Source organism: Limanda limanda, chromosome 4 (genome assembly GCF_963576545.1).
Source record: "Limanda limanda chromosome 4, fLimLim1.1, whole genome shotgun sequence".
NCBI classification, from domain to species: domain Eukaryota; kingdom Metazoa; phylum Chordata; class Actinopteri; order Pleuronectiformes; family Pleuronectidae; genus Limanda; species Limanda limanda.
The window spans coordinates 10,898,195-10,915,568 of NC_083639.1; the positions used below are offsets into that span (position 1 = coordinate 10,898,195).

Here is a 17,374-nt window from a genome sequence, read left to right on the forward strand (position 1 = left end):
ATTCTCAAATTCCTAGAGCACAGACGCTGCCTCCAAATGTGGAAGATGGCAGAGCTCATATCCAGGATATTTCTAGATAGTGGGAGGAAGTGGAGACACATCGTCCATCTTTATGGACAGTTCAAGTTCTAATTTACATCCACTCAGCACTTAGGATGGACATAAATCAATACCTACAGTTGGTAAATAATTTACTAAGGAAAAAAACAAAACAACAAGTTCTAAGCATATCTGAGAAAAAGCTATATTTATTTAGTATCTGGTAGAAAATGTGTTTTGTCCTGAAGCCCTAAAAAACTATTTGTGGGGAAAAAAATGACATGTGTTTGTTAGCTGCTGTGAGACAAACCCCTTTTAGGATGATTTCCTGATTGTCACCCCACTTCATGAACAAGACAATCTTCCAGCTGGTGTTACAGTTGACTGAGTTAACCTGAAAAACACAAACACACAGTTTGAATGTAGCTGTAATGTCGTGGCAGACTAGTTATTCATGACTTTATTAGTTATGTGATAAAATAATCCAGTTATCCATCTAAACCATTCTAACCATCAATAACTTTTCAATCTAATACAGCAAATTTTGATATATATTTATCATATTAATAAAACACATTCCTTACAAATATGAGTTTTTACATGCACCACAGCCAAGGAAGCAGAAACAGTTCAACATTCAGTAGTGGTGCGGATCCAGATCAGAGGACGGATCCATCGAATGTTTATTCAAAAATGAGACATGTTTAGGGGACTAATATTAAGGAATGTGTTCACTGTACTAAAAATCTGGCCATAGCTAATTAGTATGTGGTTTGAGGTATGTGCTCTATTGAGTGTCATGCTACTTGACAGAAATACATTTTTTTTTACAGCATCAAAGCAAAACTGAAAACGTCTTCCTTACTCTGGTAACCGTCATTTGCACTTTAATTCTCAGAACCTCACACATCTGAGCTTCTTGCAGAGTCATAAATAAGGACTAATTGAGTTGTTTTTCTCTTGGTAAACAGGAAAAAAATCTGGCCTGAAGCTTAAACTGTCTCAGGGATCTGATGAATCGACAGAGGAAACGTTAAGTAAGGCGAAGCAGTCGAGCGTAACAAGAGAGAAACGGCCCAGCCCTCGGAGTGCTCTGTTAGCTGACGCCTACAGCTTCACTGTTCTGAATCAGGAGGAACAATCCTGCACTGTTTCACGTCAGGCAGCTAATAACCAAGAAGCGGTTATGAGGAAAAGGCTATTAATAGACACAGCAGAGCAGAAACTCCCACAGAAACATCTGAGGAGGGAAGATGAGGCGCAGCGGCTCAACCAGACCTCGTTGCATCCTGGATTATCCACGAGCTGGTGCGTGCTGGCATGCAGCGGCTGGCCAGCGTTCACAGGGTTCAGGACCACTTTGTCCCCGATCACCACCTGTAGTCACACAAACAACACACGCAATAAAATGCAAAAATGTGAAATTGTAAAAAAAAATAAAGGTTATATATTAAAATCCTTGGTGCCAAAGAATCCAGATTCAAGTCATTTCAGAAGGTGTAAAGCGATGTTTCACCTAAACACTCGTCATAATGCACATACTGAACTCATTCTGGACTCCACATATTCAAAAAGTTTATTTTATGAGGTTTTACTCAAATGTATGATTAAGTCCAGGAGGATTTCCTGCACTCTGCAACACAAAAGGAGTTTATATTACTCAACCTTTAATCTAAAACATGCAAATATAAGGGCGCCTCACTCTCCATTTGCATGTCATTGTCATCGTAATACTATTTTCAGCAGGCAGGGACTATTTCCAACTTTCTTTTTGGCCATGGCATGCTGCTGCTGCTGCTTAGGCCTTGTGCCATGTCTACTTAAAGAGGAGCTTAGCAGAGAGGACCGAGGCTCTGCCGTGGCCCGTTTTGTCCTTGGGCATGAGTCCGCTTACTTCCTGCTGCAGGAAAGAAGAGCGGCTGCCAACAGGAGCTTTGTGATCAGGCAAACACCAATTAGTCTCTGGCGTAGGTCCACACAGGGTGAGATGTGATGGGACTGATCAAGTATTAGGATGGTAAATCAGACCTGTGGCCATGAGGTTGATTCTGCAATTCTAATTTATGTGCAAGTGATTAACTCCCTTATCAACCATTAAAAACAAGTTTTGGAGTACAAGAGAAGAGCATTTCCAAAAACTGATAAACGCGATGACTCACAGTGTCCCCTATGGAGCGTAGTTTGTAGAAAGGCTGTATATAAAACCAGGAGCCCTCATTTCCTGCCGTGTCTAGCATAACCCTCATGGCGTTCTTCTCTAGCAGCGCAGGCAGACGCTTGTTCACCGTCAGGTACTTGTTGCTCTTAAGGTGGAGGAGCTGTGAAGAGGCAATAAACAGAAATACACCAGACATGATGAAATGTGATGTGAGGAAGAAGTGGTGCTAACGGTGAAAGTTATCACTGCCCTTACAGCCAGCTTTTTCAGAAATTACAACAGGTAAGAATTAGGTTCAAATTGTAGTCTCTAAAGAATCTACAGGCTCTAACAGCTCAGGAGGTAGAGATGGATGTCCACTGACCAGAAGGTCGGTAGTTTGATCTCCAGCAGCTCCAGTCTGCATTGTTAAGTGTACTTGGGCAAGATATTGAACCGCAAATTTACCCTGATGGCTGTGCCAACAATGTATGAATGGAGTGCAATAGAAAAAGCTGTTTGAACCATTTTGCATAACTACACTGAAGATTGTCTTCTTACCATAAACTTATTTCAACATATGGATTTTTGGTCTTTATATGATGATTTGTATGTGCATAGACCAGCTAAAGGTGTAAGCACCTGATGTGTATTTTATGTATGAAACAGGCTATATAAATTAAATATGTTATTATTATCATACATGTATTATGTGTGGGTATTATATTAAGTCTGGCTGTTTTTGTTTAATTATCAGGGACCTCTTTATTTTACAAAAAATAATTCTGTTTGACTTGATGCTACTGATGATTTGTTTATTATTGAAGGGGTTATTCATTAATCAATTCATTAATTAATTGCTGGTATGCAAGGGCAATTTCAGTTTGATCAACAAAGTTGATCTGAATAACATCAAGCAGATGATTTGTCTTGTGGAGAACAAACCTGAATAACGTTCCCATACTGAATTACTGTTCCAAGAAGTTTTTTGTTTTCAGAGTCATTCTGCTTCTTCTCCAGGTCGGCTGCATGCTGGCAGAGAACAGAGAAAATAAGAGTGAAAATCACACACTCACACATAGTCATTCAGTAACAAGTTATCTGATTGGTTAGCTGTTGGGCAAAGAGTTGCAATACAAATGTTTTTGGGCAAAAAAATTCATTTCTGCAGAGGGGCTTTAACTCAAAACTCACATCTCCAGAGAAACAACCGTGAGATTGTAATCTTCTGTTTTATGACTGTGTGGTGAGATAGCATATTGCTTTAAATGGTATTGTAACACAGTAAGACAGAAGCTTGTAGAGGGCAGAAAGGTAGGACAGTAGGAGTGAAAGGCTTCGGAAATGTCTATAAAAGGAGTTTACAAGTCTAACTCAGCAAATCTCCTTTGAAACTGCTCTTATACTCTGGTTTTTGAATATGGTTTGTGCTGCCTGGCTTTAAAGTTTCATCCAAATCCAAAATAAAGTTTGCCTTGTGTAACTCTTGTTCTCTCTCTGTGAGCTGTGAGCCCCTGCGGACAGGTCTGTGTGTGTTGCTCTGGTGTGTGGTGAGGACGGCTGGGGGCTGAACATGTTGTCACTTCACTCACATGGAGCTTGTTGAGCAGCACTGTGTCCGTGTTCCCTCCAGGCTTCGCTGCTTTCCAGAACTGCTTCTGGGCCGAGTAGCGGTTCATAGGACACAGTCTGAAGAGACAGTCTGCACAGAGAGAGAGAGAGAGAGAGAAAGAGAGAGAGAGAGAGAGAGAGAGAGAGAGAGAGAGAGAGAGAGAGAGAGAGAGAGAGAGAGGGAGAGGGAGAGAGAGGGAGAGAGACAAAGATTCATCTGTAATGGGGAGATATGTACAGAGACAGAAAATACAAGTACAGGCTGTCATGTTCATATAAATCTGAGCATGCAGAAACAGACTTATTTTGATCATCTACAGGGACAAATAAGGAAGATGACAACTATGTTTATGGGTAAGAAAGGGACATGGATTTACATTAAACAAATACGAGAATACAATGAGTGACAGAGGTCAGCACTGCTGTGTGGGAAACGGGTCAGAGCTAAACACAAGTTAGACATAAACCAACCGAGGCTGAAAAGCCTTAGTCACTGAAACAAGTGGAAACAAAACGTACAATAACACAGCCTGAAATAAAACAAATGATATTGAAATAACATGAGAGGCTCAGGCTCATAAATACCTTTTTGAAATGTCTGGTGAAATATTCAAAGTGAAGAAAACATTATAAACTCATTATTTAAAGGTTCAGTGTGTAGTATTAAGGTGAAAGGGATCTATTGGCAGGAAGTGAATATAAAATAATCATAATGATGTTTTTAATAGTGTGTTTTATCTAAATTGTGTGAATTTTTGTTTTCTTTACCCTAGAATGAGCACTTTGTATTTAAATACTTTGGTTACATTGAGAGAGGGTCCTCTCTACTGAGGCAGCCCAAACTGGACAAACTAAACACCTTTTATCAAAACTGTAGTCTACCACAGGTTCAATTTCATGTTTAGAAGGACCAAGTGAGGTGAGGGGTGTTCAGCTGCAACACGCAATTTCACCACTAGATCTCACAAAATTCTACACACTGAACCTTTAACCGACTGTGATTGTGTGTGTGTGTGTGTGTGTGTGTGTGTGTGTGTGTGTGTGTGTGTGTGTATCTCGAGTCTCTCTCCAAAGTAAAAATAGGTTGTGGTTCAGATTAGGTCAAAAGTTGGGCGAGCACTAGTAACCATGGTTAAGGTTTGAGTAAATTTTCAGTAAATCATTAAATGTCAATGTATTGTCCTCTGTGTGTGTGCCTATGCCTGTATGTGCGAGCAAGTGTGTGTATATGTGTAGGGTTCCATTTCCATTTCCTCTCCTCCTCTAATACGATTTGGAGAATGCTGCTGTGTTGTATCAGTTTGTCCCAAATTGTGCGTTTGTTATGTGAACAAGTTGAGGTCAGAGTCGGCGCGCGTAACCACAGCAACGGTGAGATGCTGCTGTCGTCAGCAGACCCTGACGTGCTGCTCATTTTCATAGATACTGTACAAATTCACGAGGAAGAAAAAACGGGCCCTTGATTTGCATGCTGACAAGATTGTAGCATAACAGAGTTCCTCTTTTGTCCCAGGAGAGTTCCTCTTCTCAAACGAGCAGCACAACGACTGCAGCTGAAACGCACACAGGCTGAAAGCTGTTGAGTTTGACAGCTTTAGTTTTAAGTTGTACAATACATGCAAACTGGTGTTTCTCTGACAGATTTGAACTTCTGTCCACCGCCAACTTCTGCCTCTGTGTGCTGGATTCACTCTGATTTCACCTCTCCTCAAACCAAAGCTCTCTCTTCTGAGAAGGCGAAAAAAAAAAAAGTACAATCTGTCCATCCTTCCCCCATTCTCCCTCTCTTTCTCTCGCTCTCCTCCGGCTATAGCCGCAGTAACATGACCAAATAAGGCCAGTGAAGAGAAGGGGAGTGGGACGACAGAGGGAGAGAGAGGAGGGTGGGGACTCCTTCTCCCCCCCGATATTCTAACATCCCTCCTTTCGCCTTTCTGAATTCCTCTAACCATGTCATTCTCTCCTTCGAAGTTAATGGCCTCTATCTTCCAAAAAAATCTTCCTCTTACCCCACCTCCCTCTCACACCCCACATCAGAAATGGTTTACTTAAGCTTGACCCAAAATACAGTTGGAAAAACTAAGAAAAGGAAGTGAAAGAGAAATGGGGAAGACAGGAAGAGAGTGAAAGAATGTGAAACAGAGAAAGAGAGCACAAAGAGAGAGGGTGAGACCTGGAGCTCTTCGGTGCTGTGAATTGAGTAAATGTGTATTTGTTACGCTCATGGGTTCACACAACGTAGATAAAAACAGAAGACTGTGTTCTCGCCGGAACTGGATCGAGCTTGAAAGTGTAAGAGACAAATGAAGACAGACACTGGAGGCTCCTCTTTGACGAGTGAGCTGCAGCATAACTTGACACAGCCATTTTGATCCTAATCTACAAACACACACACACAATTGCAGCATGTGATATATGATCAGCTCAACACTCGACATTTGCCTTGGATAACTCAGTCAGCTGGGAAGCATGTCCCGTCAGTAATGCTGAGATGTGAGGTGAGAATTCCTGTATGGTTCAGTGCACAGGGGAAGTTGTGGGTCTGGTCCAGAGGGCAGAAAACTCAGGGATTCATTAACGTCCCTGCAACCTAACACAAGAGTTTACTACTGGCACTGCCACCCCATAAACCTGACTGCCTTTACCACCGACATATCAATTGTCAGGCCATAAACAAAGCTGTGTTCGATGCTGGCTGTCCCCTGTGCACTGCATAGATGATAACCTACTATTATGCAGCATGCTGATTAGAAAAGATTAACATACACAAGCCTTTATTAGCAAACTGTAAACCCAAATAAAGTGTTTCAGTTCACTATTAAAAGGAAAGTGCACTTGCACATTTATCTTCAACCCTGTGTTTATAGTAATTACAGTGCTAAGATTGAGTCATTTCATTAAAGCCTCAAATGAAGAGGCACAATACAATAGTTAAAAAAGAATAGCAGCCAGTATAAACAACATTTTTAAACACTCATAAGATCCTTCCACTTTGATCAAGATCCATGAATTACTCGCTAAAAACAGCCTATGATGTTAAAGACATTGATAAATCCTGGATCTGCTCCCTGATCCGTATCCGCACCTACATTGAATGCGTTCTTTAATGACCCAGACCACATCCTTCAACCAAGATCCATGGTAATCCGCTCTTGAAGTTTTGCACATTCGTGCTTACAAACAAACAAACAAACAAACTAACAAGCAAACAAACGCACAGGGGTGAAAACATAACCTCCTTGGTGGGGGTAATAAAGACTGACAACACTCCATCTGTGTAATTCACAATGGTACACAAGTATAGTGGTCATGGTTTCTTCAGGGCAGAATTAGTCAAGACTATAAATCTTAAATTTCCACTTCTTCTCCTCTGTCATTAAAGCAGCTGGAGCACATCATGTGAGAGCAATCCTTACATGTCCACATCACAAAGAAGTCCTCAGTGTTCAGACACAGACAGTGAGGCCGGCTTGTGCCTCTGGAACAGATCTGACCAACTCGTCCCTGCAGTAACACTGTGGAGCCATAAACACATTATACTGCTTCTATTCTGTCTTAAATCAACATGATCTTCAATGACCTGGTTTGCACAAAGTCCTGTGCAATTTATCATGTTGGCAAAATTATACAGGAAGCAACTAATCACTTGTAATACATCCAAGACAATAAATGGCTCTACCAACAACATGTTCCCCTGATTGTTTCCTGCAAGAGCTCTCGTCGCTCTGAAGACAGGAAAGCAATACATGTTGCTATTAGCAGAGGAAGGGACTGAAGACAGAACTGTTTCTGGTGTTTATCTAACATGAACCACCCAGCTAGTCTGCAGTGTGTCTGACAGTAACAGTGGTTGGTGGTGGCAATGCTGCAGAGCTAGGCATAGTTTCAGTATGAATCTGCACTTAAAGAAACATCTGAGGAGGGCAAACAACCCAATAGTTGCAGATAAGTGAAGACTGGACTATAATCGTTTTCACATGCTACTGGTTTAGCAATGATAACAATCTGATCTTGCTGTTGTAAACTTCAAATTAGAAAACTGTTCCCACATCCAATCGCCCATAGGAGATAAAAGTATAAACTAGAAGGCCCAGGAGTCTCTTTATGAGACCACATTTAAATTCACTATGATTTGGTTTTGCACCAAATTACACACACTCATAAATATCAGCCCGTAAACCTTTTTTTTTTATCAAGATCAATAAATTATTCTCTGAGAAATCAAGAAAGTCTCGCAATGTTATAGAAAAGGAAAGAAATATGCTGGATCCGCACTCTGATCTCCACCAGAATTTAATGTCTTCATCCTTGAGTCATGCTGCACCCCTTCACCAACTTTCACCGGGATCTGTTTGGTAGTTTTTGCAACATCCTGCTCAAACAAACAAACAGACAGGGGTGAAAACATAACCTCCTTGGCAGAAGTAATGACAGACTGTGATGAAAGTGACTGAAAGCAGAGTGCTCTTCCCCTGCCTCGTGTGCAGCCTCTAGCTCGGTGTGCTCTGCTGAACTGTGTGTAGGTGTGCGTTGGTATTTCAAATGCAGTCTGGGGTGAGACACTAAGCAAAGCGTCCTGATGTCTCAGCGTGTGCTCTCAAGCGTGAGTGCGATTGTGTGGAGGGTGCTTGTGTTTACATTGGGAGGAAATGTTATGCATACCTCAGCAGTGACAGTAGAAGAAGCGGTGGACATGGCTATAGTCTGGCCTTGTGCCCTTACAGCGTCCACTTAGCGGTATGATCTCTGCACAACTGTCGCAGCTGAGGAGCCTCCCGAAGGAGGAGGGACAGAAGAGCCTTTGTGCTGCCAGAGGTGACTCAGTGTCGTCCAATCAGAAGGTCCAAAAGAAGTTTGAAGAAAGAAACATGTATAGATATCTAAGCACAAAGCACACGCAACCGGATTGATTGCAGCTGCTTATCAAGGGAAGAACCGGCTTCTTGTTTGGTTTAATAGCGTGTCACACTCCTTCAGACTTATCTTTGACAACATCAAATACATTCTGTTCTATTCCATACTGATTCTAAGCAGGTTTCTGATATGTACAGAGCAGCAGAGTGTTAATGATGAAATTAGGTGTCCTCGAAATGCGTCATAAAAAAAGAAACCTCACTTTTGAGTATGTTGTTGATTGAGGCCATTGTTCTACATGGCATAAAGGAAAAGGGGGGGCTACTGACAGCTTTAAAAAATGAAGAGAAATCAAGAATGGTGATGAACAGCTCCAGAGAAATGTTGAAAACAACTAAAAACATCTTTAAGAAGAAAAATGTAGTTGTTAGCAATGTCTAAAAGTCTTCATTTAATTAACATGTATGTCATTGTTTCTTGTTAGTATAAAACTATTGTCATGTTTTCTTGGATACTAACTGTAAAACAGCACCGATACATTTTCGTTCATGACATTTTGACATATAAAGCACAGATTTTACTAAAAAGGGCACAGAGAGAGCACACCTCTGCCAAGTCTGTTTGGCCACTCAATGTATCTTTTGAAACCAGATACATATTATATCACGTAGACAGAAGCTTTCTGCAAACATTAAACGCAGGCACGATATCCATTCTCTGATATAGCTGAGAGGAATATTTGTTATTCTATCCGCCTGCTTCTTTTCGAAGAGATATCTGCTTTTTTTCTGTATCTATGCAAACAGACAAACAGCAATGAAAACATAACCTCCTTTGCAAAGATAATAATAATATTAACCATGGCTTCCATTCAAAATAATCACTGCCATTGCAAATGGGTGCTACAGCATTTAACATACATGCATGAAGGTGTATAGGTCTATAGAGATTTAGAAGAATATGGGCGGAAGCAGGAGCAGCAGGGGCTGAGACATCCCAACTTTGTATAGAACCATCTTCACCTCTTACTGCCTCTTCTAGTCAGGAGCAGCTGACATGTGTGGAGCCACTTCAGCAGTGCACTGTATGTTCAAGTGTGCTGTTGAGCCAGCATCTCTTGGACTCAAAGCTTCAGCCACAGCTTCATGTTTTCATGATCATGTTTTGTATATGTAATTGAAAAAAGGTTCAAAGGTTCAAATGTCTGATAAATACAATTATGTGTCATAAAGGTACATTGAGGTGAAGTCAATTGGTGGGTCTGATTGTGAGCAGGACATCTGAGTGGTGATGAGTTTTAGAAGTGAGCCGAAGGAAACATTAGTGTGGAAAGATGGAAGATTACAGGAGGCAAAGCGATTAGTGAAAGTCTTTTAATCTGGCTATTAAGTGAGCCAGTAGGCAACTCCCTCACTACTTTCACATGTCTTCTGCCTAAACATAGTCCTGTAAAGAATTATAATCAAATTTACAAACAATTTTGATCTGGGAATGACTTAAACTTAAAGCTAAAACTGCTTTGTTTCTCACTGGTCCTGTGACTTACAGGCCAATTCAGAGCCTGGTTACTAGAGCATGAACGATATGTCTTTTTGCTATTATCGGCCAATATGATTGTCTTTAAGTCAACTTGTCAACTGTTGGCATCGGCCACAACTTTGGCGATATATTAATTTCAAAGTATTAACTCCAATTAAAAAATCTAATAATTCAGTTAAATTTGTATCATTCAAGAACAGGCAGCAAGGCATTGGACTATACTTTCCAAAAATGGTGATGCAGTTTCTGCAATACCTGCACTGCAAAAACAAGCAGTGATCTATTACATATCAGTGTCTGCGTTTGCAGATAAGTTCCAAAATGAAAACTTATTTTATTTTGCTGTATAGTTTTTACTGAATAAACAACACAGAAAAGATGTGCTTAATTTTGTTTACTTTTGCCCCCAAATATCTATATAGGTCGGGCTGGACTGTTGATAGTGGAGAGATATGACCACACTGATGCTGAGTAAACTACAAAAAGACTTCCACAGTTGTTGGACAAGTATAAACAATGCTACAATGTTTTTTAGCCATCAGTGTAGGTAAAAAGAATAAGCTTGACAGTCCTTGAAGCTACAGTAACAGAGATAGAGAGAAACAGACTCATGTTTCATGTTGCTGCAGGCGTGGAGGTATCAGTCTGCACTCTGTGTTTACTGTGCTGACAGTTATCGTCTCTGGGGGAAGATAACCTGTCCTGGGACACCAGAGACCCAGTGAAGAGTGAGAAGTGTGGGTCACTGCTCCCATCAAAAGCTTTCTACTTTCTAAATACAGAGTGAGCTCCTTTATAACTTTGAAACAGCAGTTAGACGCAGATACCCCACTTAATACAAAGTGAGTGGGTGTGGACATGGTCTAGATGTGAGCAAACACAGTTCAGAGCCAAGGTGAAGAAGTTTGAAATCAAGTTGAACATTGCAAAAGCCAAACCATTTGAGAAAAAGCCCCAAAGAATTGCTTTACTTTTAATATCCATTCATGAAGAGTTGCAACTGTCACTTTTTAAAATTAAAATGTAATTATTTTCTCAATTACATTAGTGATTGTCTGGTCTATGAAATATCAACTCGATAACAGCTGATATTTTTTCATGAAGAACTAAAGTTGCTGCCCTGAGGTTGTGTGCCTACGCCAACCAGTGACTTTTTACTACACACATTTTTTTCAGAACAAATATGAGGTCACAGTGACTTTTGATCTTAACTGAAATCGAATCAGTTCAACTTCGAGTCCAAGTGACAAATGGTCAACATTTGAAGAAATTACCTAGAGACAGACTTGAGATATAATGTTCAAGAGGCCAGAAACAGGTGTTATGAGGCCATTTTTGACTTGACCTTTGGTAACCCACATCTAATCAATTAATCTATGAGATTAAGTGAATTTATTAGTGAATTTGAAAGGATTTCCTGCAGTTGTTCCTAATACATCATGGTCACAAGGCAAAAAATATGCTTTGAAGGTCACAGAGACATTGGCCTTTGACAACAATGTAATCAGTCCATCCTTGAGTCCAACTGAGCCTTTGCACCAAATCTGAAGAAATTCATTCAAGGTGTTCTTGAGATATCGTGTTCACAAGAACGAATGAATGGAAAACCTCAACACATAACTCCCCCAGCCACTGGCTGTCACCAGCACAGAGGGATGACGACCTGAATGTCCAATGAATAATCTGAATAGTTGTTTCTTTCTTTCTTCTTGTCAAATGACAAATTGATTATTCAACTAATTGTTTCAGTTCTTAACTTCTTGAACAAGCTTAATTTATTTAGATCTTAAAGTAGTCCACTTGTTAAAACAAGGAAACATATTTGATCTGAAAACATACAAAAAAGTTAATTTTGAAAAAAACCTGTAAACAGCAGCATCGTGCTTTTTCTATTTCAAGAACCTGTGACATTTCCCAGATGCACTCAATAGACTATTTTGACACTATACTCTGTGCACAATGTGGAGCGAGGCCTCTCCCCAGAGATATAAACCTCTAGCCTGAGAACTGAGGGTCATGAGTTCTACTTCCTGTATGAGAGCTAATAATAGCGGGTTCACCCACAGAAGCGTCTCAAGGTTTTGTTTGGGAAGCAGCTTTTTGTGTGTTGTTTTCCATCAAACCAACATCAGAGCTGATTCTCTCCATCTGCCTCTAAGTGCACAGATGAGGTCTATAGGCAAGCACACATACACACACATACAAACAAACACAAAAAAATACACACAAACACACACCCCATTAACATAGTCAAAGGCAGCCCCTGTTTGAAGTCCATTGGGCAGGGATATTGTGGCTGTCACCAAAGAAACACAGCAGAACACATTCAGCCGTGTCTCTCACGGACCCCACAGTATAAACACAGCAGTCAGTGGGATGATGTCAGGCCTCGGGAGGATGAGGGGAGTGGACTCTCTCCATCTCTTACCTCTGAACTTCTTTGGAGGGTTGTTGAGGTCCCCTGCATCAGGCTGGACGACGCAGCGGTCATCCACCAAGCTGTGGAGGTGAACACAGAAAAACACAATTAACTAAACCCCTGGCAACCAGTCAGTTTGGGCTCCGGGCTTTGGACATCTTTTGGCATTGTTTTGTTTAGTTTGCGGCTAATATTTTTGCAAGTACATTCAGTAGATTTTATTTTCTGACAGATTAAAGCCAGACACTGACGACACATTCAGCTGACAGGTTTTCACATTAAAGTACTGTGGGGCTGCATTAACAAATCATGATTACCATTATTTGTTATTCATTCTGGAGCTGAAATGGTACAGAGATAATCATCATGAAATCAACATAAAATGAATCTACAACCATTGATCATTTCGTTGATTTGGTGATGTATGTTTTTTTAATAAATCAGTCGATCCAGCCTCAGAAATGTGAGTTTGTTGTTTTCCTTCATCATCCATGATAGTAAACTGAAAATATGTGTGGAGTGTTTGGCAGACAAAACAAAAATCTGATTATTCATTTTTTTTTATTAATTATCTAAAAAACAGAATGTGGCAGATTTTTTCAGGATGTGTACAAGTGTACTCCAGAAGATAACATGCCCTGGATGACCCAGAATATTCACATGTATGTGGCAGAAACTACAATTTTTGTTCAATCTTGAATACGTTTAAAATTAACAGTAATATAAAACCAATAAAGTAATATAAGAAAGCAGCAACACTTGTATTTCCTGTTTGTTAATTCAGAGCTCTGAACCCTGCCACTCAGTAATCAGTAATTAAATAAATCTGGATTACGTGACCTGTGGGCAAACTGGAGTTTCTGGTGACAAATTTAGCTTCAACTGGCTCAGAATAACACTTAGCTGGACTCCGGCCAAATCCCACATCCATTTCAAGCCTTTTTCCCGGGGAATGTCTAGAGTTGTCCAAACAGACCTGTCTGCTGCTCCTCTCCGTGCACCTCACAGAGCCGAGCGGCAGACTCAGTTAAAAGCTCAGGCAATATGTGAGGAGGAAGAAATTGTACAGTACATGTTTGGTGCCCCTAATCCCCGTCAGAGCTGTCGTTGATGGACAAAAGCTTAATATTTACACATTTGAACAAACTGGACAAGTCATTCTTTGGGATCATCACTACACAATTTCTAACATATTTAACCTTTTATTTGCTCACAGGCCTCTCTCTCTGGGGACCCCAACAGGAGCTGGGATTGCTGCTCGGAAGGATCAGTTCATAAACTCAAAGAGTTTTCTTCCTTTTATTTCCACTCTGTTTCCTTCCGTAATCTAAGATTTGGAGAATGCTGCTTGGTTGGTGGTTGTGTGAGGCTCAAAAGCCAAATAAATTTTGTAAATACGTGCTTGTACGCTTGTGGGCACCAAAGTGTGTGTGTGTTTGTGTGTTTGTGTGTTTGTGTGTGGGATACACTGGAACTCAAGAAAGGCCCCAATGTCTCAATGGTGACTCAGTCTTTGTTGTAGGTCATTCCATTTTTCATGAGCAAGGGGGCGGAGGAGGAGGCGCTGGACACTGGGCAGAGAGCTGATATCACATACAGCACCTTGTTATATATAGATATATCTGATGGTTTTTCTACTAGCAAAATTATTATTGCAAGAGGAAATAGTGAACTGTTTTGGCACTCAGCAGAGCACATACATTCACCAGGGCCCAACAGTCCCTTTAAATTCAATATAGCAAATTACACAACAGTGAAAAAAAAAAGGATCTATCCTTCAATGTGAAATAAAGTGCTAAAAACATTCATGGATCAGCACCAGAATTGAACAGATTCTTCCCTGTCCAAGACCACATCTCTCCACCAAGTATCACGGTCATTTGTTAGGTAGTTGTTGCGTAATCTTGTTCACAAACACACAAAATAACCAGCAAACAAACAGAGCGTTGAAAACATAACCTTCTTGGTGGAGGTAATAGTTACTGCAAATCTAATATTTTTGTGATACCTTAACACCGGTATAATGATTTTTGGAGTTCATAATCAATGTGCCTCTTACTTCTGAAAATCTGGTCTAGAAAAGCAGGTCTGTTGTGTTTCAAGTGCGATGTAGACAGAGGGAAACAACACAACTCGGCTGCTACTGTGCAGGTGAATGAATGGCTTTTGAATAGAGTTTTACCATTAGTGTCTAACGCTGCCCTTCACACCCACACCTGCCATGCCATCACAAACACACACACACACTTAATCATTAACTCTGTATTTTCCACCTCTGCATTTCCGTTTCTCACGGCACTGTTAGTGATGCTGTGATCAAAAGCACCTCTTTAAAAGGTCGACCCCTATTTCCACTTCAAAATTACATCCATTAATCTCTTAGTTAATCCCATTCTGCCACTGACTGTGGGAACTGATGTCTGGGTGATGCATGCTAAATAGTGTTCATCAGGCATCACACCGATAAGACCGGGAGGAAAAGCTTGCACCGAAATCTGTGTCTGACTACAATTTGTCTTTCTAACTTTGCAAAATCTGTGACTTCCTTTCTCGAGGAGTACAATTCTGCTTGCAGGGAAGTGTAAAGTGGGCCCTCACACACACACACACACACACACACACACACACACACACACACACACACACACACACACACACACACACACACACACACACACACACACACACACACACACACACACACACACACACACACACACACACACACACACACACACACACACACACACACACACACACACACACACAGACAGACAGACAGACAGACAGAAACTGGATGGACGTACCCCAGTGTGCTGATGAAACCGTTGGTGGATCCCTCTGCATACATGGAGCAGATGTCCCCGATGTGAAGGAAGCTGGACATCTTATCCGACATGGTGGACACACACACGCACACGGGAACACCTGCAGCAGAGGACAGAAAGGAAAATGATAAATATCTCACATTGTGTTCTGTGTCCTAAAAATGATGCTGCCACAACATGCTTTCATTCATTCTGTTCATTTTGGTCCACATGTTCAATTTCCACAAGAAATTTGGTTGACAACAAGTAAAGCAAGACAAACATGTAAATGAAGACCAAAAAAGATGGAGGCTGAAGCAATAGCTTATTGTACATACCCTGAATACACAGAATTAATTAGGTCGGCTGTCCTATAGAGTCTGAAGCTTAGGATAGGTCAGTAAAGACATGTAATTATCCCAGTTTTGTTAGTTTATCACCTTATCTTTAAACATTTTTAAACTTTGCTGTAGCTCCTCCTCATATTTACTTCAACAATGTACCAGAGACAAATAGATTTTTTTCTTTAAATTTGCCTTTATCCTTGTTTTCAAACTCATCTTTTCCCCTATGTAACTCAATCAGAAAAATTAAAGTTAGATGGTTCACAATCCTGACAGCCTCTTTCTGTAATATGAAAATCTGATGTGTGTTTTATGAGGAGACAATACAGTACAACGTGTAGCACTTCAACTCTCATGTTGTGTAATATTGAAATGTTTTTAACCAGAATGCACTTGCAGGTAAGTAATTCCCTTGTGTAGCTGCAGAGCTCCCATGTTAGGCAGCAGCACAGGTTTAGAAGAGAGGGTTCCCTGACACTACTGACACTGTCCTGCTGTGTGGATTTGAATAGCTGCAGGGACTGTCTCTGTCTGAAGTAACTGTGATCTGGGTGTACTGTGCTGAGGCGTTAGGAGTGTGAGGGTTAGGAGCCACAAGCCACAGGTCGTCCCCACAGGAGCTGCTGTGTGATGTGGCCACTGCAGGTTCACCTCACACCGGTTTATCCTCCTGCTTTTGTTCCCCAATGTTTTACGCACCGCCTCACACTGGAGCGGTGCGTAAAACATTAAAATAAAAAAAAATAAAAAAATGTTTGGCTTTGACTGCAGCTTGGATAATAATGACTGGTGAGGCTGTTAGAGCCAGACAACATGTGCATCTTCCTCACGGGCCTGCTTAACCTCTAAAACAAACATGTGAAACTTGAGAAAGCAGAGCAGCAGGCTTGGCTGTCAATTCTTTTTTTTTGGTTTGTTTGAAAAGTGCATCCGCAATCACGCTGTTCCCAACAGACATTATGATGCTTATAATAAAAGGTGACTATTATGATGAGTGGTCTCGTTGTTTTCCCCACACGGGCGTCTTTCAGTCAACCATCTAAGGAGAAGGAAGGAGAGAGGAGGATGGCGAACAAGTTGTGCGCTCAACTTTACCTCGGCGGAGGAAGAAGCTCGGCGCCGCGGCTCCTCAGGACAACATGCCCGCGGCTCCTCTCTGCGATCCCAGCGGCTCTGCGGGTGTTTTGCTTTGCTCCTGACAGCTCCGCCACCTCCTCTCACCGCCTGCTGTCGGGGCTCCGCGGCCGGGTTTCACCTCACCGAGGCGGGGAAGCGGCTCACACACTGGCTGCTGAGCTGCGGGGCTGCTGGGCTGCCTGGCTCACTGCCTGCTACTCCTCCTCCTCCTCCTCCTCTTCCTTTTCTTCCTCTGCTACTGCTGACTGCTGCTGCTTCTTCTTCTTCTCATGGGGTCCCAGTGATGAGTGCTGGGAAATGATGTCCATGTGCATGTGGGCCCATCCTGTAGCACCGAGGAGATCTGAGCTGGTATCACTCCCACGGCAGGGCTTGGCTCAAAGAGCAGCACAAGAAGAAAAAGTCACATTTCTGAAATACTATCAATAGTGGGGGTTTTTACTGGCATCTGTAAAAACGTGATTTTTTTTTTTTTTTAAATAAGTCT

The 17,374-nt window shown here is 41.4% G+C and overlaps 1 protein-coding gene across 1 annotated transcript in view; it reads right to left on the reverse strand.

The window, feature by feature from the left end:
• LOC132999327 (inositol 1,4,5-trisphosphate receptor type 1-like) overlaps window positions 1–16,967 on the reverse strand; it is a 66,045-nt gene extending 49,078 nt beyond the window's left edge. Inside the window, exons 1-8 of the mRNA XM_061068967.1 lie at window positions 16,846–16,967; window positions 15,407–15,527; window positions 12,609–12,679; window positions 3,769–3,878; window positions 3,122–3,208; window positions 2,199–2,357; window positions 1,318–1,416; window positions 350–433 (exon numbers count right to left, since the gene is read on the reverse strand). Of these exons, the coding sequence (XP_060924950.1) occupies window positions 350–433; window positions 1,318–1,416; window positions 2,199–2,357; window positions 3,122–3,208; window positions 3,769–3,878; window positions 12,609–12,679; window positions 15,407–15,498 (702 nt within the window). The 5' untranslated portion in view covers window positions 15,499–15,527; window positions 16,846–16,967. The remainder of the gene's footprint in view (window positions 1–349; window positions 434–1,317; window positions 1,417–2,198; window positions 2,358–3,121; window positions 3,209–3,768; window positions 3,879–12,608; window positions 12,680–15,406; window positions 15,528–16,845) is intronic.
• Between the last annotated feature and the right edge of the window lie 407 nt (window positions 16,968–17,374).